Below are 26,739 nucleotides of genomic sequence, written 5' to 3' on the forward strand. Positions count from 1 at the left end.
AGTTCACCCAAAAATGAAAATAATGTCATTTATTACTAATCCTCATGTTGTCCCACACCCGTAAGACCTTCATTCATCTTCGGAACACAAATTAAGATATTTTTGATGAAATCCGATGGCTCAGTGAGGCCTGCATTCACAGTAATGACATTTCCTCTCTCAAGATCCATAAAGGTACTAAAAACATATTTGAAACCGTTCATGTGAGTTCAGTAGTTCTACGGTAATATTATAAAGCAACGAGAATACTTTTTGTGCACCAAAAAAAACAAAATAACGACTTTTCAACAATATAGTAATGGGATATCATATTGCTGTGAATGCAGGCCTCACTGAGCCATTGGATTTCATCAAAAATATCTTAATCTGTGTTCCGAAGATGAACGAAGGTCTTACGGGTGTGGAACGACATGAGGGTGAGTAATAAATTACATTATTTTCATTTTTGGGTGAACTAACCCTTTAACAATTTCTCTGACAAGCGGATGCAATGAAACCAGGTTTTCGGTTTGGTCATGTGACGTTCGACATTATACCCTATAAGGTTTTTGGAAACAGTTGTGACTAGTTGATTTGTTCAACGATGCATCATATTGTTGCAAAAGCAGCGAGTTAATGTACATTGTTGTACAGGAAACGCACCCCAGATTAGTTTAGTAATTCCATATCAATGCCTCGGCAACCGCCCATAGCGTCTTAGCATTGTGGTGCAGTGTTTTCCATGGGCAAACACCACTCATATTTTCTCATAGTTTTTAAATGTCATCTCTCAGCTTAAACTGAGAACTAGACTGAGTTAATTTCCTAGCTCCTCCCAGCGGGTTGGTTGTACAGTAATCTGGTTGTAATCTTCTTAGCTCACACAACGTGCTCTCTGCAGTTTGAAGGTTTCTCCCACATTTTATACAGATCATTAACTAAAGATGACACAAAATGGATGCATTAGCAAATATAACATGCTGCCCCTGAGGGTGAGTGATTTTTATAAATACTTTACAGAACAGCTGTAGCTAAATGATTATCGTAATTGCCACTGCATTATCTAAATGTAAGAAAATAAATGTTTTATCAGTTAAAATTTAAATTATTAGATCTTTAATTGAATTGCTTGGAAGTTCAGCATTTTTTAATGCAAACCTCATGGTTATGCATGAATATTTTATTGAGCTGATAGAATGAGACCTTGTTTTTAAATGATACCTTAGCACATCTGTATTGAGATGGCAAAATGTGAATAACAACCAACATGCCTTTGCCTGAGGAAAACGCTGATGAGCCTCCATATGCTCAGAAAGACGGTACAGCTTCATACAAGAACACACCGCTGAGCAAACTTCCCTCTATTCTTACATTTGGTTCTGAGCCCTTCATTCAGCAAACACTCTTCAAGAGGGGAACAGACTGCACTTTTGATCTTCCTCACCACAAGAACATTTATTCGGTTTCAGAGAGTGCAAGTGGCTCAAAATATGCCAAAAGAGATACAACACTAAGTGATGCTACAGCCCTCATATGTTGTAATACAGCAGCCAAGCATAAGTGTGAGCAATGGAAGACCCCAGAGAGGGATTTTACTGAGTATTCCTCATTATCCACAATTTCAAAGAAAGAAAGACCGCCGACCTGCTTTAATTCTGCAGACATTGCTTATAAACCCCAAAAGGAAGCACTCGCTTTTCAAAGACAAGATGAAAGGCTTTCATTCTGTACCTTTCATGAGCTTCTTGAGTCCTCGTGGATGTCTGCAAACTTGCATTGCTCGATGCTACACTTCAACTCAACTGAACAAGCAGTCTCTTTTTTGGAACATCAAACTCCCAACTTATCTGTAACCACCTCCGCGGTTTCCTCTCTCACAATACCTGTCGTCACGGAAAGTGAAAGGCACAGTAGCTACATTCCAAGAGATATCAAAAGACAACCAAGAAATGAGCAGCTTCAGTACTGTAATACAAGATTCAGCTCTAGTCATGTCCCTAGAGTATCTATACATAGCAAACAAACAAACAAATCTCGACAAAATGAAGATTTTGTCAGAGACAGAAGAACTGATGGCGATAAATTGGCTTTTGATGGCCCTACTGAGATTAACCCTCATAAAAGGCTTGAAATGCAGGAGAATTTGAGTCAAATGCACCCACTGGTGATTCATATAGAGGATGTAAAGAACCATACGCAAACCATGCAAAGAGTTTATCTTAAAGAAGCATACAAATATCCTCCAGGACTGGCAGGAAGTAGGAATGAACTAGTGTCTACTGATGGACAATATTTTGCATCTCATCAACACTCATCTTTTGTGAAGTGTAAAGCCGTGGCTGCAACAGAAGCTCAGATTTCTGCTCAGGTATGTTGACATCTGGTCAATCCTAAATGAAGTCTACTGGAATTTCTATCATTATTTGGATCCAGTCTAAATGGAGAATTCCTTGGGAATTGTAAATAATAAACACTAAACTGTTTAGACTATAGTTTACTAACAGACTTACAATGATTAATGATAAAAATAACATTAAAAAATTATTTTAAAACTTTAAAGCTGATTTCCTTTTCTTTTCTAGTAAGACATTTCAGTACAATACCAGGAGAGTTATTATATGGATGACACATAATCCATTTGGACAACAAAAATTTAATTAGAATCTAATATGTACAGTATACAGTACCCTCCACTAATATTGGCACCCTTGGTAAATATGAGCAAAGGTGGCTTTGAAAATAAATCTGCATTGTTTATCCTTTTGATCTTTCAATAAAAGAAATTCACAAAATTCTAACTTTATTTAAGTAAAATAATTGAAAATGGGGGAAAAAGCTCATTATGAAATAAATGTTTGTTTTTTTCTAGTTCACGTTGGCCACAATTATTGGCACCCAATTATTGCAACCTCCTTTTGCCAAGATAACAGCTCTGAGTCTTCACCTAAAATGCCTGATGAGTTTGGAGAACACCTGACAAGAGATCAGAGACCATTCCTTCAATTAGAATCTCTCCAGATCCTTCAGATTCCCAGCTCCATGTTGGTGCTTCTTCTCTTCAGTTCACTACACTCATTTTCTTTAAGGTTCAGGTCAGGGGACTGGGATGGTCATGGCAGAAGCTTCATTTTGTGCTCAGTGACACATTTTTGTGTTGGTTTTGATGTTTGCTTTGGATCATTGTCCTGATAGAAGATCCAACCACGGCCCATTATAAGATTTCTAGCAGAAGCGGTCAGGTTTTGATTTTTTTTTATCTGTTGGTATTTGATAGAATCCATACCATGTATCTGAACAAGATATCCAGGACCTCCAGCAGAAAAAAAGGCCCACAACATTAATACTTATATACATTAAAACACAACATACTTTTTATCCATGCGTGCACCAAACCCATCTGGTGGGTTTGCTGCCAAAAAGCTCTTTTTTTTTTAACTTTCATCTGACCATAGAACCAGGTCTCTTTTGAAGTTCCAGTCGTGTCTGACAACTGAATTGTTTCTGGATGAGTAAGGAGGATTTTTCTTGAAACCCCCTCAAACAACTTTGATTTAGGATGTAGGTGTTGTTTGATCATTTTTTTGGCTTTCTGAGACTCAAAACTCAATTAATCTCTGTTATTCTCCAGCTGTGATCCTTGGAGAGTCTTTGTCCACTCAAACTTTCCTCCTGACCGCACATTAGGACGATTTAGACCCACGTCCTCTTCCAGGCAGATTTGTAACATCTTTAGTTGTTTGGAACCTCTCAATTATTGCCCTGATAGTGGAAATGGGGATTTTCAATGCTTTAGCTATTTTCTTCAGCCACTTTCTATTTTGTGAAGCTCATCAATCTTTTGCTGCACATCAGAACTGTATTCTTTGGTTTTACTCATTGTGATGAATGATTCAGGGAATTTGGCCTTTGTGTTTACACATATTTGTACTCCTGTGGAACAGGAAGTTATGGCTGGGCAATTTCATGTTCATGATCACTCTGGTGTGCTAAAAAATGTAAATATGAATGGGAATATACTTCAGAGATATTTTACTCATAAAAATTTCTAGGGGTGCCAATAATTGTGGCCAACATGTATTGGAGAAAAACATTTATTTCATAATGTGAGCTTCCTCCCACTTTCAATTGTTTTACTTTGATGAAAGGTTAGAATTTTGTTAATTTTTTGAATAAAGATCAGAAGGATAAACAATGCAGATTTATTTTAACAGCTGCCTTTGCTCATATTTACTAATGGTGCAAATATTTGTGGAGGGCACTGTATCCTATGGCCCGGTCAAACTGTCATAAATTGACATTATTAATAAATTAATGCCTTAATGCCTTGATTGGATAGGAATGGGATCAGCAAAGGACCTTGAATCCAAATCAGGTTGCCAGAAGCACACTTCCGCTATATGTCGGAGCCCTGCCGACAAGGTTATTGGCTCCGACATATATTGTATTACACCACTCAATGCTACCTCATACCCTTGCCATCATTCAAATTAAGTTATAATTAATGTATGTAAAAAAAATTAAATAAATAAATAATATATATATATATATATATATATATATATATAATTAATGTTTTATAATTAATGTGTTGCTTTCATTGAAGCGCACACACAGTGAAAAGAGATCACACAGTATGCATATACAGAAACATTCAGGAGCAAAGAAACTTGTCAGCGCTGCCCTGTGGCAATTATTAATAAATTAGCTTCACTTCTGAATCAATACATTATATTACTCAGCAACAAGGTTGTAACATCACTGTTTTTGAAGTTATTATTAAATCCACAGCTTCATTGTTAGTAGAGAGACCTGCCCAGATGAAGGGAACTGCATCTCTCTCTCTCTCTCTCTCTCTCTCTCTCTCTCTCTCTCTCTCTCTCTCTCTCTCTCGATTATTCATTCAAATAAATGTTATAATTCAATCAAATAATTTAATTTATTGGACAAACAGCATTTTGGTTTCTTAATACCATGACTTCAACAAAAATCAACAAAATATCAAAGTGCAATAATGTTATTTAACTTTGTGTGGCTGTTAGCATTATGATGTTTAGCAGATGTTGGGTTTTGGATACCTTGCCTCATGACTAAATGTAACAACGTGCCTACACCAGACACAAATGGCACAACGCGAGCGCTTGTGCTACTTCTGACACAAAGAAAAAATGGATTAGTGTTAGACACAGTGTTAGTGTTTGATGTCAATATAATGGGATGAGGCATTTGGAAGAAATATGGTTACTTAATACCATAATGAAAGTTCGTTGGTTATAAGTTATTTTCTGACGTAGCCATTAGGATCATTCGACTTAAAGCTGCGCTGTGCAGACCAATCAGGGTATGACATCAAAATTCGATTCAAAAGCCAATGGAGCCGTCTGCTCTCCAATCACTCTCGCGGTACTTTGATGTCATACACTGATTGGTCAGAGCAGCACTACTTCAAGTCACACACACCTATCATCCTGACATAGAATTTTGGTCACCTGACATCAGAACCTATATTCAACCAAATAGAAATGTCTTATGATGTTGGTGGCAGCACTGCTGGGAAGATTCTTATTTAATTCCATTGGTTTCCAATAAGAAAACCTATTCACATTCCTTTAAGATTTTTCTTGACTAGCGTGTTTTGAAGGGATAATATAATTTGATTTGATTTTATAAAACTGAATATGTCTTTAACATTTTTCTTTTTGTTTGACAAGCTTGATGTGGCACCAGAGGCTTATGATGACTTTGATGAAAAGAAAATCGAAGAAAGGTAAAGAAAATAAAAATGCCTGTTTTTGTGAAAGCATAAAAATCCTTCTGATAGAGCTGATATAACAATAAATCTTTTAACTTGTTGTGACTTGTACCTGTAATATTGGGCTCAGCTGAATTAATACAATTAAATGCTTTTTAGAGCCTATGTACTGTGTTTAGACTGAGAGATTTATCTGGAGGTTGTCCGGTGACTGCCATTGATGTCACTGTTAATATTTATTCAGTTCTCACTGTGTGTTATATGCAGGTGTGAAGACCTGTATAGGGTCCGTCTGCGGTTGCGCTGTCTGAGATTGTGGTCCAAAAGACTCAGGTTACTCTCTCAAGCCTGCTGTCATGACAAAAGACGGGTTTTAAGCAAAGCTCTGTATGTTCTGAGATGGGTCGCAAAGATGCATTGTTCTCAAAATGATGCAGTGGAGAAGAGGAGATGTAATGTCCTGCTCTATCAGAGTTTTTACCAGGTAGAAAATTTGTACAACAGCACAATACTCTAACACTATAGCGAATCGTATATGACAAATTCTTAGGAAACTGTGACATTTGTGTGCCTGTGACTTAGGCTTCTATTTATATTATTAAGAAGAGTATATTAACATAATTTATTCATATATACTTAGTCAGATTACACTCTACATTTTATTGAAGATTAAAGGTTTGTTATTAGAATTCTAATATTTATTTAACAGGATTGATCATTCATTCTAAAAATATTTTGAAAAAGTTTTGAGTTATGCTGCATATGCTATTTAACTATTACTATTCAACTACTTAAAAGGTTAGTTCACCCAAAAATGAAAATTATGTCATCTATTACACATCCTCATGTTCTACACCCGTAACCTTCGTTTCAGAACACAAATTGAGATATTTTTGATGAAATCCGATGGCTCAGTGAGGTCTCTATTGCCAGCAAAGTCAGTGAGTCAGTGAACCTCTAAAGATCCAGAAAGTTATCAAAGACATATTTAAAACAGTTCATGTGACTACAGTGGTTCAACCTTAATATTATAAAGCGATGTAAATACTTTTCGTGCGCTAAAAAAAACAAAATAACAACTTTTCAACAACATCTAGTGATAGCTGATTTCAAAACACTGCTTCGAAGCTTCACAAATCTTTTGTTTCGAATCAGTGGTTCGGAGCGCCAAAGTAACATGATTTCAGCAGTTTAGCAGTTTGATAAGCAATCCAAAACACTAATTCAAAACAAAAGATTTGTGAAGCTTTGAAGCTGTGTTTTGAAATCGGCCATCACTAGATATTGTTGAAAAGTCGTTATTTTGTTTTTTTGGAGCACAAAAAGCCTCACTGAGCCATCAGATTTCATCGGAAATATCTTAATTTGTGTTCAGAAGATGAACGAAGGTCTTACGGGTGTAGAACGACATGAGGGTGAGTAATAAATTACATTATTTTCATTTTTGGGTGAACTAACCCTTTAAAATAATAAATAACTTACTGTGACAGGGTTGAAATAATGTAACGCTTTATGAATGGACTAGGGTTGGTAGTGATAAATAACTAATAACTGTATCATGGTATGGATTCCCATGTGATCATCCCCAAATGTTTTTTAAATACTATGGCACAGTTTCCTGAGAATATGCCACAGAAATTTACAACGTAGTTGACTTTGATAACTATGATTTTATAGACAGTATGACATTTTTTGCATGGACAAAAGCCAAAATCTGCATGGTGTTAGACAGTAGACATACCATTTCAACTTCATATCTTTAAGGTAATAGTACCTGACATATTCTGTTTCAGTGGAAGAATCACTATGAGAGCAGACACCTGGATAACTCATTACACAATGAGCGCAACACAGATGCTTTGAGAAAACGACTCATTCAGCCCAGCAGAACTTTGGTTTTGATGACCACATGTTCCACCTGGAGGAACCTACATGTGCTCAGAGCAGCTGTGATTCATTATCAGTAAGAATCATCTTGTAATCTGGGTCAGATCTACAGTTACCTCACAATGAATAAGAGTCAATAGGGATGTCTGAGTCACTGTCTTGGACAGGAATCAGGATTTTCCTTTGCTATTTATCATGAGTTTAACCTAAGTTGTGCATAACGTAGGTCCTGGTTGGTTTGTTACCTCTTTTAGAACAGGATTCCCACGCACCTTGAAAGTACTTGAATTTCAGACACATGAATTCAAGGCCTGGAAAGTACTTGAAAACAAATATTCGTCCTTGAAAGTGCTTGAATTAAATTTGAAATATTTTTTGCGAAAATTATAACATTCCCCACTTATTCCTAATATATTTGTTTCGGAATATTATTTTACAATCAGAGTTTTCCATTGCGGTACTTCCCCTTGCTTTGTTATTAGGTGGGGTTTGGACATTTGAGCAGCTGTGACACTTGCCGTGTCTGAAATGAACATTCTTATAAGTGTGTGCGATATTGATTGTGGATGATAAAAAGGTCTCAGTGATCTGCTTTAGGAGAAATATCGTTGTATTTTGCTGTAGTGCTTTCTGCGCCTCCATCTCAACACACTGTGTAGTACAAAGCGACATACATTCACATCACGTTAACACAGCAGTAGAGTTATACTCACGGAACACTGCAGTTATACACAATCACAAAAGTTTATTATTTGCATGCGTTTTAAAGCCTTGCTGGTTAAACATTTTATCTGTGTGCTGGTCTGACGTGCTTTTCTGAGTGGGTACACCCGAAGCACGAACACTCTAAAAGCCTGTCATACACTGCATTTACTGGACAAAGTTATCATTGGCATATATCATTGAGAATAAAGTCATTAAATTACGAGATAATTTAATGATAATTTCATAATTTAACAAATTTGTTCTCATAATTTAATAACTTTATTCTCAACATTTTATCTCGACTTTTTTCTTGAAATTTAACAAGTTTTTTCTTGTAATTTAACAAGTTTATTCTCAACATTTTATCTCGACTTTTTTCTCCAAATTTAACAACTTTAATCTCAAGATTTTTAAAAAAGATTTTTATTATTGCTTGGCCCTAATCCTCTTCCGTACTTAAAGGTATAGTCAAACCAAAAATTAAAAATGACAACTCTAAAGTTGTTCCAAACCTGTATTAATTTCTGTCTTGTGCTGAACACAAAAGAACATATTTTGAAGAATGTGGGTAACCAAACAAATTTTTAATATGGGGAAATTAGTTTGACTATACTACTCAGTCACTGGCAAAATAGTAAAATTAACATGAAAAAGATTTGTGATCGAATCATGAATCGTTAGCCCAAATATGAACGTAATTCACCAAATCGAATGTTATAACATGGTCTTATGAATTTATTCTAAATTTTAATATCACTGTCTAAACGCTTTGCATGACTTAATGCATTTTTCTTTATAACTTTTCTATAAGTGGAATGCATCGTTATATTATATTTTTAGTATCTCGAACTTTCCTGAGCAGCGTTTTGCACTCACAAGGGGAGTATAGCACCCTCAGGCGAACGCAGGTGGGGTAAAATGCCCCCAGTCAGACAAAGCAATTTGCTTTACACATTTCCAGCAAAATCAGAGTACAGGACGTTTTAGCTTAAAATGAAAAAGAATATAATCAATTATGAATAACAAAATTATAACATACTATTTGAAAAATATTGTTTGCTGATGCTAGCTAACTAGCTACCTGATGTTAACTTTTAACTTTGGTCATTTTTAAATATAAAGTCCAAATATTTTTATTCAACCACCTAGTCAGATTACATTTGATGGAAAAACAAAGAGTTTGATTCTCAGAACAGAGTATCTACAGTTATTATGATAGAGGGAAGCCATTCCCCCAGGGCATTTTACCACACGTGGCTGGGGGCCTTTTACCCCACAGACTAGGTTTGAAAAAAAAAAAATAATAATTGTCATTCTGAAAATACAATTCTTTTAGATTATTTACAGTGAAATCCATTTTCTTTCAGGTAGGCTACATCACCAAAAGCTTCATTGTGAATACTTCTACATCACTTGTCAATGTAGTCCATACAACAAAAATATATCTTGTATTTATTTAGTGGTAATTTTGGGAAAAACAATAGAGGGGGCGTTTTCCCCCACTCTATGCTAAATTCACAATTGCGAGTTACAAAGTCAGCATTGTGTGATATAAAGCCACAATTGTGTCTTATAAAGTCAGAATTGTGATCTATATTATATTGTATATATTCTTTATAAGCCACAATTACAATCCATATAATCCTTTTTTTCACTCAATTGCAAAATTTATTTTTAGAATGTTTTACTCAAGTAATGATTCATAAAAAAATAGTTTGATAGGTGCTTGATATAAAATAAATTGGTGCTTTAAAAAGTCCTTGAATCTGTGTTCATGAAAGAGTGGGAACCCTGTTAGAAACACCACTCTCCTTTTCTTAAGAACATGTAAATATCTAGTTGTGTATGTAAATGTGCTTTAAACCCTGCAGTCTATCTGTACTGTATAAGCACTGGCTGCTGTGGAGGCAGGCGTGTTTAAAGCAATTCTCTAGAAGACAGCAGCAGTGGTGGGCATGTTCGTGGTGGGGCAGACAACTCCAGAGCAAAGTCTGGACCCTGTGGATAATAACCTATCAGAGAAAACAGCTGGCCACTGATCAGTACAGGTACAGACAGAACATTCTGTGTCATGCACATGCTTGTGAAGTCTATTTTTTTCAGTCTCCAAAATGTTGATTGCATTCTCAGAATTTGCTATCTTATATAAATATCTGTTAGAATGAGATCTCTGTCTTTCTTTAGCACGCATTTATTAGCATCAGCATGGATGAAATGGAAGATCAGTAACCGTCAGAAGAAGCTGGAGAAGTTGATGCAGTCCACTCAGATAAACAAGCTTCTTCACTTCTTCCATCATTGGCAGAAAAGGACAGAATCCTGTCAAAGAGAGAGAGAAAAACAGTTCGTTTTGAGCCGGTAAGAGTCCATCTGCCTCTCACATTATCACCCTCATGTCATTCACTGCATGACTGATTTTCTGCCATGGAAAACAAAAAGGCACCAACACTGTCAGAAAAAACAAATGTGCTTTTAGGGGTACAGCAGCTTTGGGACACTGGGACAGTACCCTAAAAGAGACGACCTTAAAGCTTCAAGTCAAGTCAAATTTATTTGAATAGTGCTTTTCACAAAACACAGTTTCACAGTTTATAATGCCTTAGTGCTTTGTCATCAAGTTCTAGTGCTGGACATTATAACGATATATAATGATACAAATGATTTAGATCTTAGATCTACCTAGATTGTATTTATAGTGTTGTGACAACATATTTTAGTGCCACAGTCACTCGTACTAGCATTGTATGGCAATTAAGAGATTTAAATATTAGTTGGTATTGTTCTATTAAGATATTTAAATATTGGTTGTTTTGTTTTTTCAAAGTGAGAGTAAGCTATTCCCAAAAATATTTATAAAAATATGAACTGTTGTTGCAGATGTAAGTTTAAATACATAAATAAATAAATAAATAAATATTATATTATTATATTCGGGCATATGTTAAGTATGATGTCCTGATGTCTTATGTCCAGTCCAAATAATACTACTAAATAATCATGATCCTAACCTTTATCTCCATATTGAAATCTCAGATGGCCAGACAGTGATTCATCTTTTATGAATCATTAAAATATTTGTCACTAAGCCTCAAGACTGCAGTGTACACTGTGAGTTTTTTTAAAAAGCTTAGCTTAAATGTGTTAGGGCGGAACACACCAAGCTGACTGTCAGCTGTCAGGCAGTTTTTGTTCTTTGGCCGACGCGACCTCCGGGCATATGCTTTGGACCCAGACGCTGCCGACATGAGCCAATCCCGCAGTCTGCTTTCGTCGCCACTAGTTCATCGCCGTCATCTTAGTGTGTTCTGGCCTTTATATGAAGAAATAGTGCTTATAAATGGCTGTTGAGATAGTATTCTCAATTGAAATGAGTAGAGGTTTGGTCCCCGAAATATTCCTTACATCATGACTTAACAAGCATATTTGGGCTTTTAGATAATGTTTTTTTTTTTTTTTTCTAAGCTAGAGTGCATACTACTCAAAAAATCATCAATTAAGATACAGTAGGCTACTATTGGTTGCCTTAAGTGAAAAATAGCACTTGTCAAAGAAGAAGCCATTTGTCTTAAAGGGCACCTATTATACAAAATTCACTTTTACATGGTGTTTGACCATAAATGTGTGTTGGCAGTGTGTGAGCAAAACCACCCTAGAATGAGAAAAATCCACCCAGTGGTTTTTTTACAGTCTCAATAATTCATAAGCACTGTCTCAGAACGCCCTGTTCTAAGATTGCTCTCACTGTGACGTAAAATTGCGCTAAGCCCCACCCACGTGGTTTGATTGACAATCTGGTTTTGGCATAGACCCCGCCGTCGGTGATCTGTCAACCATCCTCCATTGTATCAACGACAGCCGGTAATGTCTCCTAAGAAACATAAGTGTTCTGTTGTGGGATGTAATAATGAACATAGTAGTTTTCACTTACTTCCGACATCAGAGCCACTGAAAACGCAGTGGATGTATTTTATTTACGAATTAAGGCGCCACTCAAAATTCCAAAATACGTTTATGTTTGCGCGAATAATTTTGTGACTGACTGTTTTGAGAAAGAGGGTCAATTCAAAGCAGGTCTTGCTCAAAGTTAATCCTCAAGTGTGGATCGTTGCCTACTGTTCGCGATCCAACGTCACCTCCAGAAGAAGTAAGTGTATTTAATGTTTTTTGAGCAAATAGTCATTTCAGTCGATGTCAGCCAATTCAATAACAAATGTGTCTAAAGTTGTTGTCGTCGTCGTAGAATTTCTGTGTAACGTTATATAATTTAAACCTTGTTTGTATAGTGTGTATCTAACGTACTTAGCAAACGTTATCACAGTATTTGTGTTTGTAGTTTCAAAAAATTGCGCGAACGTTATCACAGTGTGTGTGTGTGTGTGTGTGTGTGTGTGTGTGTGTGTGTGTGTGTTGCACATCCATAATTGCAAAGGGGACGCGATTAAAACTCTATAAGTACATAAATGTATCAAATAACCATTCAGAGACGTCCTGCTCCATTCTCAATTGTGTTTCTTCTGCCGGAGTCTCTTCATCATCTGGGTCTGATTCCGGTTCAAACATGTACGGCTGAATGCCATACAAAACAGCGGGTCTCTCACTCTCAGCCATTCTGCTCAGATTACTGACTGTTTATTGCCATAGGTATGCAAGTTACGCCCTCATCCAAAGGCAGGGCGGGGATATGCAGCTCATTTATATTTAAGGTGGTACACACCAAAACAGCTCTTTTTAAAACAGGCCCCAAAAATGACATTTTCAAATGGTTATAATAAATTAATTGTGGGGTATTTTGTGCTGAAACTTCACAAATACATTCTGGGGACACCCAAGACCAATATTACATCTTGTAAAAAGGGGCATAATAGGTGCCCTTTAAAGGAAGAGTTCACCCCAAAATGAAACTTTTGTCATCATTTTTTACTCATCCTCATGTTGTTCCAAACCTGAGTTTCTTTGTTCTGTTGTACACAAAAGAAGATATTTTAAGAAGATATTTTTCCACTGGAACCTGGTACGGCACGGCACGATTACAAACCGTTCTTGGCCCGGAATTCTCGTGAAGTGATGTCAACACAAGGATTGGTCACTTGTCTGTTGCCTGGCTACCAGTTTCTCCATAGCTGGCTAAGTGCTCTATTTGAGTGACGTAAACACAAATTAATAACACAATTAAAAGAAATATCTAATCATCTGCTATAACACTGTCATTATTTACATCTCATATCATAAGTAAACCTTTGCGTTATCAAGGCAATGACTGATGCTTTTATATTACATTCCAAAGAGTGGCCGTTATAAGCCCCACAGTGGAAAACAAAACTGGAACCGTACCAGCTGGTCTGGATTGGCAAGGAATGCAACGATTACGCAATGAGAACCGTTCAGCCGATAGTGGAAAAGCGGCTATTGACTTCCATAGTATTTCTTTTTCCTACTATGTAAGTCAATGTCTACCATCAAGTATTTGATTACCATCATTCTTTAAAATATATTCCTTTCTGTTCAACAGAAGAAAGAATGTCATACAGGTTTGGAACAACTTGAGGGTGAATAAGTGGTGACAAAATTTTTGGGTACACTACCCCTTTAAGACAGCCATAAATATTAGAATTGTAATTTTACAGTTTATCAGCAATTCAATTTTTTATTTTTTTTTTCAATTGTGCAACCCATGTAACATGTATCCTTAAGGTACTACTGTAAACCTTTTAGGGGTAAATAAGGTAGAGTACAAAGATGGCCTTTTAAAGGTATTGCCACAGTGACCAGCTTTAGAACCTCTAAATGTATAATTTTTGCACTTTTTTTTTTTTTTCTGAGAGTGAATGGTCGTTATGATGACTTTCACTGCTCTTGGGAAGTGCAATTTGAATGAAACAAGAGAGAGTGTGTCAGTGGTGTGGTACGAGAGATATGAAAGAAGGTCCGGCCCCAAATACCTGGATGAGCAGTCATTATAGAGTGTAGCTATTGACATTATTGGGGAATAACTGATCTTGGGATGTTGCGACTGATCAATAAGAATTAAGTATTTCAGAGAGCAATGTAAAATATAACCCAAGAAACCATCTAAAATAACCTAGTAACTGCATAACAAAGCAATAGCAACCACCCAGAACACCACAGCATTGTGGAGGCTTTTTCTTTGTATGGTCAAATGGATCATAAAATGTAGTGTTTAGGTGAAGTTGTCAATGCAAATTGTTTACCAGTGGAATACAGTAAACATGTGCTACCACATCATTTGTTTCCTGAACAGACGCACCCTGCACTACTGGCATTGCTACGTTCAGAAGACAAAACTAACACGTTTGAGCACCAGAGTCCCATGGGTGCTTTCCAGACGGATGTTAGCAGGTAGGTGGAGCCAAAAAAAAAAAAAAAAAAAGCCAAAAACCCCCTCCTCCAGATAGGGATGACTGACAGCATTCAGTAACAGCCCCTGTCACTGACAGCACTTTGCCTGAGGCCTTTTCAAAACTTTGATGACAGGAGTCTGCTGAGGTGAGAGACTGTGGATGCATTAAACTCCACTTTTAGACATACACTCATGAACTTCCCTAAGCACTTTCCCTCAGGGGAATCCCCACCGCCATTTTGAATTGCATTCAACTTTGTCAAGTGGACGAGGGAAGTCTATTTGGACAGACCCTCGACCCCTCGATTTTGATCGAGAGAGCTAGTCTACTCAATATGTACACTTCAGGCAGATCCATAGACCACAATGCAACACGAATGTGACATCAAAGCAGATTGCACTTAATTTACCCCCACCTCACACAATTGACCCTTCGCAAAGAACCGCCCCCCTTAGTTACTGTTGCTTTGTCTGCATGGCACTGTCATGCCGCATGCAGTGAAAAATACATGGCGGAGCAAAGAGGATATTGACAACATGTTGACAGACAAGACAGAGCAGGTTACTTATGATGTTAAACAAAGTCCCAGCTTTCAAATTGTGTAATTTTTTTAAAAGAAATTTGAACAATAAAAAACGTTTTGTGGCTCTTTAATGTGTCGTGACAGATTGCTGTAGTGCCTCAGCTCAAGCGGCTTGTGAACCGATCATCTCTTTGTACTAGTACATTTGGGGTGTCCAAACTCTGTCCTGGAGGGCCACTGTCCTGCAGAGTTTAGCTCCAACTTACCTCAAAACACCTGCCTGAAAGTGTCTAGTATGCCTAATAAGACCTTGATTGGCTGATTCAGGTGTGTTTAAATGGGGTTTGAGCTAAACTCTGCACAGTGGCCCTCCAGGACAGAGTTTGGACACCCCTGATTTATAGCAAATAAACATTAATGAACATGAGAAGGAATGTTGTTTCAAACGCGGAAATACGTAAATGCACACCATTTCAAATTCAAGTCCACCGAGGTTAATCTTCTAACTTCTGACTGCTTTGTTGGACAAAATGGCAGATTCTGCATTATGATTGGTTAGATCGCTTGTCAATCAAACTCCTGCCGAAGGGTTAATAGTGTATGATATTGGAATTATTTTGACATTTAACCGCATTTAATACTTGTAGCTACCTTATGCTGAATGTTTTTTACACCTTTATAGTTTGTGTTATTATTTTAGTTTATGTATATTTTAATATTTTATATAAATATATTAATGTATTCATATGTAATATTAATGTATTCATATTTTATGTGTTTATATTTAATTTTTATATTATTTTTTTTTTAACAGCTCAAGCATACATACAGGCCTATAGAATTATGTGCAAACAAATTTATAAGGAAAATATTACAAATAATACATCAGCTCCGTATCAGATTCAAAGTGATCAAGGGCTTAGGGTGTTACATTTAAACACATTGCAACGTAAGCAATGAAGTACATTAGAGTCAACAAGACGGAGGGAAGTTAACAAGGGAAGGGCATAAAAAATTTGACGTAAACGCAGCCTGGGAGTAATGGCTGCTGTTGAAATCTGTGCAGTAAACTTCAGGAAGTGGAGAGATTTCACAGGAAGGATGCAGGAAACAAGGAGATGTCTGGAGAGAATGTGCCACCTGCAGGATAAAGGCAGAATGCAGACTACATTTATAATGTGGCGTCAAAGGGCTCGGGCAAGGAAAGAGTTAAGGAGAGTACGGGAGAATTTACGAAGAGCTCAACTCTCAAGGTAAGTCAGCTTGTTCTCCTGTGCTTCATTTGCATTGTGGCTGTTAAATTCAAATGAGATGTTGAAAAGCTTGCACTACATACAAATAATAAAGTACAAACACTTTTTTTAAATGTTGTCAATTGTTCATAAAAATGTTAGTGAAAGAGTTTATCTTTCACAAAATGTTATTCACCAACATCAGGGGGCCAAACTAAATATGAGCTATTTTGTTTCATATTCATTTCACATGACCTGTAGAATGTATAAGACCTTGGCAGAGGACAAACTGCTCACGCTGAGGGCAGTTTATGTCCCTGGACACTTGAATCTGGGTGCAGATATCTCGTCGAAGCAGGACCTGAGGCCTTAGGGACTTTACCTGAATGTGGTGGAGTTAATTTTGCAGAGGTACAACAAAGCGGAAGTGGACTTCTTTGTCTCAGAAGAGTCTACCCACTGTCCTCTCTGGTTTGCCCTCACACCTCCAGCTCCGTTGGGGCTAGATGCCATGGTTCTGACATGGCAAAGGCTGCATATGTACGTATTTTCCCCGATAGCTCTGTTCCAACAAAAGTATGCCAATGACGGAGTATGCCTGGTACTTGTAGTTCCATTTTGGCCTGATCAAGTTTAGTTCTCGGACCTAGTGTTTCTCCTGGAAGGCTCTCCGTGGTATATTCCGACCAGGAGGGACTTTTTGTCTTAGGGGCAGGGGTTGATCTTTCACCCCCGACCGGAGATTTCGAGGGAAATTCTTGTGCACGAGTATTGGAACACGAGTGTTTACCACCGGCATTCGCTGTGTCGTGTTAGTGGATTCATTATGTTGGACTCACCACAGGTAACTCATAATCTGCAGTTGTTACTCCTGTCTCCTGACAAAAAACATTGCATGCGGCGCCTGTAGAGTGTGGAAAGTTACTGGAGTGTGCAGCCACGCACGTCTCTCACAAGGAATGTAATGGCAGTGATTGACAATTTTGACATTTATAGGGTGTTGTTATATAGTTGCTAAACTGTTCATTGATGTTGTGGCACTGATTCTCTGTGTGTCTATGGTAGGTGTTTATCGGGGTGGAAAGCACTAGTCCAGCGGAGTGCATTGCTTCTGCATTACTGTTATCACAGAAAGGCTCTGACACTCAAGACATGCTTACAGCAATGGAGCAGATCCCTTCAGCTACACTGTCTGCAGAAGGATTTCCTCATCCACCAGTTTCATACAAGACAGAAAAACACAGGTTAGATCATTTCATGAGTATGATAATGTGCTTAAGATGTAAGCTATCTATGATATACACCATCATTCAAAAGTTCAAGGTTGGAAAGATTTTAAATAAAGTCTCATGCTCACCAAGGCTGAATGTATTTGATATAAATACAGTAAAATAAGTAATATTGTGATCTATTATTACAACCTAAAATAACTTGAAAACATTTTAAAAACTGAATATTCAGCAGCCATTACTCTAGTCTTCAGAGTTACATGATTCTTCAGAGATATAATCCTAATATAGTAATTTGATACTCAAGAAACAGTTCTTATTATTATCATCATCAATGTTGAAAATCTATTTGGATTTTAGGCTGTACGATGGAAGTGTTCAAATGGAAAACAGGCATTTCAGCTCAAGAACTATCAGCAATGCTACTGCTCCACAACACTCTTCATAAGTGGACAGAGATATTAGTGAAACAACAGTTGGCACAGTATGATGAACTCCTCTTTTTCTCTTTAACTATGTCTCTTTACCTTTCCCTGCTCAATTCTTTAATTTCTTATTGAGATCTCACAGATCAGTTCAAGATAGAGCTGTTCAGCGGGCTGCTCTTCTGGAGTGGTACAGACACACTCAGGCTGTTTTCTCTGAAGCAGTTCTGCTCTTCACAGCCAGACTGGCTCATGTTCATCCATCCTCCTATTCCTCGTCCAGCTCTGATCCTCTTATGTCCACTGCTGTACCTCAGGTACAAGACTCAGTGCTACCTGCCAATTGCCTGCATTTTGTTTGTTTTGTTTAAATTAGCATTTTTCCAGCTAGCAGACCCAGACCATAGCAGAGCCCTTAAAAGGATAGTTCACCCAAAAATGAAAATAATCCCAGGATTTACTCACCCTCAAGCCATGCTAGGTGTATAATGATTCCAAGCCATGCTCCAAGGTTTAGATTGGTTGTGAATCGATGTATTTGTGTAATCTATGCATTTTATAAAGTAAAATAACAAGCTTCCAGCACGACAGCCATATGCATTCGACATATTCCAAAAATCGTTAACTTGATGCCATGCCATGCCGTTCTACACTATGCCATGACGTGCTATGCTATCACGCGTAGTATGTCATGTCATTGTTTACTATGTTGCAGTATGGATTATGGATGGGTGCATTTTTTTGTCTTCAAAATTTCTGCTATTCATAATAACCATTATAAACCTTGGAGGACTAAGGATATTTTTAATATATCTCTGTTTGTGTTCGTCTGAAAGAAGATGAGTAAATCATGGAATAATTTTCATTTTTGGGTGAACTATCCCTTTAAGACCTAGACTAAGACTTTACTGTTAATATTGTAGTCTTGTTGATACAAAAAAGAGATTGATTTGATTGTCAAACTTTCTGCTCTTTAGCTGAGTAATTCCTATGGAACATAATCAGTTGGAAAAGTATAGGTTTTGTTTCATCAATAAGTAGGGTGACCAGATTTCTCATGGTGGAATACGGGACGAGTGCGCAATATGACCATGATTTAAGAAATTTTATTTCACTATATTATATATATATATATATATATATATATATATATATATATATATATATATATATATATATATATATACATTGCCCTCCAAGAGTTTGAAAACACCCCTGGAAAAGTCTGGTTTTGGACGATATCAGCATAAATCCTTATAATTTTTTGGTGCAAATACATTACAGTAACTTGACATTATCCAGCAATAATAATTTTCATGTGTTCATTTCATTTCATTACATAATAATGGCAGTATATACATGTCAAAGTCAGACATGCCCCTTTGCCAGCTGTGATGCCTGGTTACTGGTTTAAACTTGGCCCAGGTTTGTAAAAGATTTTTGGGTCAGCACACCTTAATAGCTTCAACAATTGATTGCCAATTAAGTTTAGAATACAATGAACCAATCAGAACCCAGTTTAGGTCAGATAGCTGCTAATGCTGGATATTTTGATGAATCAAAAATTTAAGTTTTTTTCTATGTATAAACTGTTTATGTAATAAAATGTGTTTTTATAATTTGTGTTGTCCCTTACCAGTGCAAAATTATCACAAATTAAAAAGGATTCATGCCAATATTGTCCAAAACCCCACTTTTCTAGGGCGTTTCTAAACTTTTGGAGGGCAGTGTAGATATAAATATTTGTTATATATTGTTATATAAAAAGAAATTTACAAACAAGTTACAAACAATACAACAAATACGACAGAGACTAAACTTGTTTTTTCACATTTGAATATACTGACAAATATTTAATTAGGCTACTGTCCCTTTAAGACCGAATCCATGGATTTAATATAGGCTACTGACACATTTCCTGTTTTTACCCACCTGTTTACGTCCACTTAACCGACTGTATTTACGTGAGATACTCCACACGATGGACATTTTGAAAAACTATGTGTGCATTTGACCATTCAGGCGCGAGGATAACTGATCGCGCGAAAGAGAGAGAGAGAGTGCGTGAGAGAGAGGCTTCTGGTCTGTGTTATTCAGCGTGATTCCGCCTATCCCGCCTTCACTAATCGATAACGAATTGTGATTGAATGGTAACTTTGTTCTATGACGAATTGATTAGGCTGTTCTTGTGTGACAGAACTCCATCACCCAGTTGAAAGATGAAATACGGGACAAAACATTATTTTTTTCTTAATAAGTCGGGACACTAAAAATAGAGCTGAAATACGGGACTGTCCCGGGAAAAACGGGACGTCTGGTCACCCTATCAATAAGCATATTGTGAATATTTTTTGGCATCATGACTGTTCAATCATTCAATCAGGTTTCTCTGGTAGAATGTGAAAACTGCACAGCAGAAGATGATAGTTTGGAGCGAAGTGTGTCGACACACAGAGAGCAACACTGCCCTCTACTTGCCACAGAGTCACAGCACAGCCACATGTCATGGACTGTATCAGAGGAACACAGATCTCTGCCGTCAGTTATCAGGTTAGCTACATAAGACAACATTTTATTTTAATTGTACAATCATTTTAATATTAACTTTAAAGACCATCCTACTTTGTTGTTTCCCCTGCAGTACAATTCCTGAGGAACACAAAGACCCAGGAGATGAAAGAATGGTTTATAGTTGTTTCTGGGGCTCCTATGATCACTGCAGACTTTGCAGATCAAAGGTGGTATTGGTCAACCAATCAATCAGTTGCAGGTTATATTGTTTATACATAAACATTTTGTTTATAATATGTCCCTGATATTTAACATGCACTTTCTGTTAAATCTAGTAATATTTATTTATTTAGCAGTTTAGCTTTTTCCCCCCAGTAACAGTAACTTACATCCTATCAAAATCGAAGCATTTACTTGAGAAACAAAATTGCATTTTGATATTAGGATTTTAGATTTTTATGGCTTTTTATTGTTTGTTATAACTTAAGTATGGATTCTTTCCACCAAATTGTTAATCAACCCATAATAGGAATCCTGTTTTTGGATCATTCTGGCAATAAATAATTTAAAACTTCATAGTGCAACAGTTCTGATCCAGAGTCAGCTTGGCTTCTACTGTTATATTATTAACAGTAGGGGACCAAACTGTGGCAATTCAGCAGTCAGTTCTATTCATATAAATCTTCCACTTTTTCATTTTTCCTCAGGTTGTGCTGCTAAAAGCCCTCGGCAGGATGATGCATCCTGATTTGAGTCTGGCTTTTTCCCAGTGGAGGAGTCTAGTGCACACTAACAGAGATATGAGACTACAGGCGGATCTCTGTAGAAAAAGCAGGAGACGTAAAGAACTGACTGTGGTTTTCAGGATGTGGAGAGCTCATACTCAAATGCACTGCAGGGCTGTCCAGCACTGGGTATATGATATTCTTAATCAACAAAATCATTTATATTGGTCCTCTGGCAGAAATGCTGCTCTATAGTAACTATGCCAACTTTGAAAAAATGCTGGATGTGCACTGTGACAAGTTCACGGTAAAAAAGCTCCATTCACGTTTGTCAATCTTTTCAAGAGGAGAGGTACACAATTGTCTTTGCCTTGTGGGATTCCTCTAAGCCTTCTGACCAGTCTCCAGGGGATTCTTGGAGACAGGATCAGAAGTCAAGTGTGGCTGCTTGTGCCCCCCCTCTGAGGAGCAGGGGGCGGAAGCGCTGGGCTACAAAATGGAGGAGGCAGGACCTCAGGGAGGTTATTACTGAGACACGCTCTGAAAGAGCAGGTGATCAGTGATTGTAATATCACCCTCCCATCCCCCCCACCCATGACCCCTCCGTTTTTATGGGCCACATGAGCTCCTGTGAGCACTGATATCTGGCTCTGTCTTGGACTAATGATGAAGTGTGTGTCTCCAGTATTATACCGACCCATAATCTGATCCGGTCCATGGACAGGCTGGGAGGATTACGCTACTGAGGGTAACTGCTTACTGAGATGATGTGATCTCAGGTTAATTCAGTTGCCCTCATTATGTACTGCTTCAGTAGTAATTTCAGTAATCATTTTGTTTTTTGATTTTTACCAGAACAAATAGCTTCCGCAATAGCCTTAAGCAATAAATTGAAGCGCTTGTGGCAACGAGCACTCAGCATGATTTCAAAAACACACTCCAGCGACAGATCACCACTTATTTAACACAAATGAACTGCTAATCAAACGGAGATGTTTCTTTTATATTAAGTACATCCATGCAGCGAAATGTTACAAAAAGTGGTGGGGAAATGTCCCTCCTGTAAATTATGCCCATGACTGTATCATACAAAAACACCTTTTGCTAAATAATTTGGGTCTGGAACAAAATTAGTAAAAATTAACAAAATTTTAACTTTGGATGAACTGCTAATAAACTACGTTTGGTAGTTTGAGAGACTTTGGGACAAAGTTGTTTAGTTTATTTATTTATTTATTTTTAATTTACAGGAGAGGAGTGTGCTCATTCACTCTGTCGTTCAGTGGGAACTAATGGTTTGGCAGAGATGCAGGCAGCATATGTTGGAACAGCATGCAGCCCTCACCCATGACACCAGTCTACTCAGACACTGCTTCTGTACATGGACCAGACTGGTAAAATAATATAAAAAGCAGATGTTATGAATTTGCCCTAGTTACTCTAAATGCCAATATGGTCAGAAAAACTCCCATCAGCACTGGGGAGTCTTGTTATTTTATTTCCTTTTGTATTTAAAGCTGTGGTTCTCAACTTTTTTTTTTTTACCCACATATGGGCACTTGTAGTTTCTGTAAAAAGAAAAAAGTAAGAAAAAAGAAACTAAAATAATTACATTTCAGGATTACAGAAGTTGAATGCTGAATGTTCTTCAGCATTCCCACTCTTTTTAAACCAATGAACTTACATAACTCTTCTAGTTGTTTGTGATTTACTGAATTGTAGCATATTAGCTCAAAGGGGAAATATTAATAATTAGTCATAACTTATGATTAATTATGAATATTTGAATTATTAGTTAATCAGATTAACTTGATGTAGCTACATAGACATTACAAACAATTAATAAGTTCATCCTGTGACCACTCAGTATTCATTATCAATTAGTTCTAAGAAAAGGGTATTTTTCATGGCCACAGAAAAATAATTCTTTCTTAGCATTTACAGCGCTTAGAGCGTGTTAACAAGATTGAGATCATTTAAAGCTACAATATGTAAATTTTTAACCGTTAGAGGTCGCCTAAACAAAGGCATAGCTTGATGACGCCGAGTTTGAGCGTGGAATCTTGGGAAATGTCGTCTTCATGCACAAAACGTATTGTATAATGGAGAAAAAAAAACTTGACAAAATAGTGTTTTTCTCGAAGGCATGGTAAAAGCATGGTACTCTCGGAAAATCAAGAAAACTGAATTTAAACAATAAGACTAAAGTGTTGAGCAATATAGCAATAAATCGTTTTCTTTCTATACATGTAACCAAACAGTTGTTCCCTTGTCTAATAAAACATAATATATTAAAGCATCTTTAGTGTTTCCATGGTTTCTACAAAATAAATACGGAAACCGAGGGTAACGTGGGTATGACGCCATTGACAGGCAACTCCATACACGTCCCGTATCCTTGGTTAAAAATTTCTCACGATTTTCAAATAGTTGGGAACATTTTACAAAGTACACAACTGAACAAAATATATAACACTGGCCAAGTGTTTTTTGGATATTTTACTGCAAAAATCTTACATATTGTAGCTTTAAAGTCGTCATGAAATCAAAATTGACCCTATTTACTATTGTTAGTGCATATTACTAGTCTTGTGGTGAGCAATTATTCCGTGCAAGTTAATACACAGAAAAAAATTGTTTGTCGTGGTAATCTTTAATCAAAATCTGAAAAGTTACTTCCGGTCTGGAATGGCGTTCCTTCTCAGATGATGTCAGTTTGACGGTGAGTCGAAAATGCTGAAACTACTCCCCTCCAACCTGACCCCCTGGTTGAGAACCACTGTTTGAGAGTTTTGAGAGTCCACATGATCTCATAATGGACCCTTTTGACTTCCTTATGTCGCCTTCACGTGCTATTGGAAAATTCCTACTTCTCGCTTCTGAAGTTGTGATTATGAGTTTGTCGTATTCAAGTATTTTGTTGTTGGAAAGAACAGGAATCATGGAGGACAGCAGGTTTTTTCTTGCCTATTTATTGGGGAAATCTTATTAAAGCCAAAATGATAATTAGCGTCCCATTAATTGACAACTATATATACATCCACCGCGTTATCAAGATAGCCAGCTTGCTGACAATTTTAGAATTTCGGTCAAATACAGCCTATTTTCACTGTGTATAAAATGTACAGTATGCATCAAATGACTATTCATACATGTAAATATGCACTACTTTAGGACAGGACAATGTAGCTGTTGTGGAAAAAACTAATAAAGAATACCAGTCACAGCAGGATTTGTTCTCCCCTTCGCCAAGTGTATGGCATGCCCAACTCGGGAACTTGGGTATCTAAATTATCTCAGAGCTTCCCAGTGGTAAATATGGGTATTTATGTCCAATTTTTAACAAGGAAACTCGTATTTACGATAATTCAGATAGCACCTGAAGGCAGCATTAGTACATCAGTAAGTAAGTCCCTTTGAAGCAAGTCAGTTCACCTGATGGCCATCATGGTAAATAGGTCCAGGTTATTTTCTGTGTAGGTACAGCCAAACAAGCACAGCACATCTACTTGAATGGGGTATTACCTAAATCTCCTTTTTTTCTTTTCTTTTTTTTTGTTGTTAAGATTACATCTAAACAAATATTTCTCAAATTACAAACAAAATTTGGCAAAAAATATATGATCATTTTAGCGTAAATCATGCTAATAAATTGTCATTTTGTCAATATTAGAGAAGCAAAATGTTTAATGTTGACTTTCAGAAGCTGTTGATAAATCACATTTATGTATTTAAGGCTTTGACTGTGGACAAATGTAGCTTATATCTGTGACCCCTGGTTTTTGTATGTGTTTTATAGGCCGTGGGGCCCTACTGTGAGCAGCAGAAGTGTGCTGTTGAATGGATGGAGAGAAAAGCAGAGAGACACAGACTGAACTTGAGCTTCTCCACGTGGGTAACATGTGTAAGCCAGCAACAGACTGCCAGAGGCGTTTATATTTGCACACTACAGAACAGGTACACGTCATGTCTGTGAAAATAGCACTGGGCTGTATTTTTAGTAGTTTTACACTGGATATCAGATGTCGTGTTTAATTTATGCACCGTAGCTGCATCAAACAGAGCTGCAAGTCATTCAAAACAAGTCATTATGTTTGCAATTCTGGTTGTTGCTGCTAGATATTGTACATATTGATGATACATCGATATATCAGTCAGACTGATTAATCACCTAATATTTTATTTTTACATTATCAACAACCATGTCTGTATAAAAAAAGTACAAAATTACAAAAATAATTTAATAGGGAAATTTCAGTAAATGTTGTATAAAACAAGCAGGGTTATTATTAACTAAAACTAAAGCAATAAAAAAAACATTCCCATTGCCTGAAATAAATAACAGTAACTGAACTTAAATTGTTTACTTAACAAAATTCTGGAGCACGTTCAGGTAATCCAACCAATCAGCGAAAGAGAGGCCTGTATATATAGCTGTCCCTCACCTTGTCTGGTGTCCGGTGACAGTTTTGTAGCATTTGGCCCACTCAAGTATTGTCATGTCCGAAATCGAGCTGAACCTCTGCTGCAATCTGCTGACCCAAAGAGCGATCCCTCTCCACCTGACAACCCTATCGAGCCCCTGTCCTCATCTCGGGGGTGTTGGATCACACGATCTGCTCCACACATGCCAAGACGCAGAGACCTTCCCACCATCTCTACCCCATTTTCCTTTTCTGCCTCCGTTAGCGGCTCAGACCCTGATGCCACTTTTTCTCCTTCCTGTTCTTCCCTCTGCAGTTCTCTCTGTTTCTCCCTGAGTGGCCGACTGTAGTGTAAGATTACCTCCACAAACCCAGACTCGGCCCCCTTCCCTCCTAATAATCTTCTCCAAGCCCGTTCTGTGAATGTTCAAATTCTCAAATTCTCTCAGGTGTGGACATTGGTGCTTTTCCACTGCGTGTTACTGCTCGGCTCAGCTCAGTATGGCACGGCTCGGCTTGCTTTACTTTCGGTTTGCTTTTCCACTGCAGTTTAGTACCACTTCAAAGTGGGTGGGATTAGTCTGATCATATGTGCCACCTCTACTGCCGTGTATCCGCTCCTCATCTACCAACGAGTCTGCTCCTAAAACTCTATAGGTCAAAAAAGAAGCCATATCTAAACATGATCCAGAAGCACAGGCATTTTCTCTGGGCCAAGGTTCATTTAAAATGGACTGTGGCAAAGTGGAAAACTGTTCTGTGGTCAGACGAATCAAAATTTGAAGTTCTTTTTGGAAAACTGGGACACCATGTCATCCGGACTAAAGAGGACAAGGACAACCCAAGTTGTTATCAGCGCTCAGTTCAGAAGCCTGCATCTCGGATGGTATGGGGTTGCATGAGTGCATGTGGCATGGGAAGCTTACACATCTGGAAAGGCACCATCAATGCTGAAAGGTATATTCAAGTTCTAGAACATATGCTCCCATCC

The 26,739-nt window shown here is 37.4% G+C and overlaps 2 protein-coding genes across 2 annotated transcripts; both read left to right on the forward strand.

Annotated features, from left to right (window-relative positions):
• The first annotated feature begins 2,109 nt into the window (after positions 1-2,109).
• LOC137026480 (uncharacterized) lies at positions 2,110-7,695 on the forward strand. Its single transcript, XM_067393834.1, has 4 exons — positions 2,110-2,347; positions 5,688-5,743; positions 5,996-6,212; positions 7,522-7,695. The coding sequence occupies exons 1-4, from the start codon at positions 2,111-2,113 to the stop codon at positions 7,693-7,695; spliced, it is 684 nt and encodes a 227-aa protein (XP_067249935.1). The 5' UTR covers position 2,110.
• A 10,687-nt stretch (positions 7,696-18,382) lies between these two features.
• On the forward strand, positions 18,383-25,562 carry LOC137027310 (uncharacterized). Its single transcript, XM_067395351.1, has 6 exons — positions 18,383-18,405; positions 20,472-20,638; positions 20,730-20,826; positions 21,307-21,513; positions 22,575-22,718; positions 25,124-25,562. The coding sequence occupies exons 1-6, from the start codon at positions 18,385-18,387 to the stop codon at positions 25,298-25,300; spliced, it is 813 nt and encodes a 270-aa protein (XP_067251452.1). The 5' UTR covers positions 18,383-18,384; the 3' UTR covers positions 25,301-25,562.
• Positions 25,563-26,739: the final 1,177 nt, after the last annotated feature.

This window comes from Chanodichthys erythropterus, chromosome 9 (assembly GCF_024489055.1).
Source record: "Chanodichthys erythropterus isolate Z2021 chromosome 9, ASM2448905v1, whole genome shotgun sequence".
NCBI lineage: Eukaryota > Metazoa > Chordata > Actinopteri > Cypriniformes > Xenocyprididae > Chanodichthys > Chanodichthys erythropterus.

Bases quoted from the DNA above. Each gene is read 5' to 3' on its own strand.
- LOC137026480 (XM_067393834.1), top strand. From the start codon at position 2,111: ATGCAGGAGAATTTGAGTCAAATGCACCCACTGGTGATTCATATAGAG. The intron at 2,348-5,687 runs GTATGTTGACAT...TTGTTTGACAAG, and splicing joins AAGCTCAGATTTCTGCTCAG to CTTGATGTGGCACCAGAGGC. The intron at 6,213-7,521 runs GTAGAAAATTTG...ATTCTGTTTCAG, and splicing joins TCTATCAGAGTTTTTACCAG to TGGAAGAATCACTATGAGAG.
- LOC137027310 (XM_067395351.1), top strand. From the start codon at position 18,385: ATGTCCACTGCTGTACCTCAG. The intron at 18,406-20,471 runs GTACAAGACTCA...TCATTCAATCAG, and splicing joins TGTCCACTGCTGTACCTCAG to GTTTCTCTGGTAGAATGTGA. The intron at 20,827-21,306 runs GTGGTATTGGTC...ATTTTTCCTCAG, and splicing joins GCAGACTTTGCAGATCAAAG to GTTGTGCTGCTAAAAGCCCT.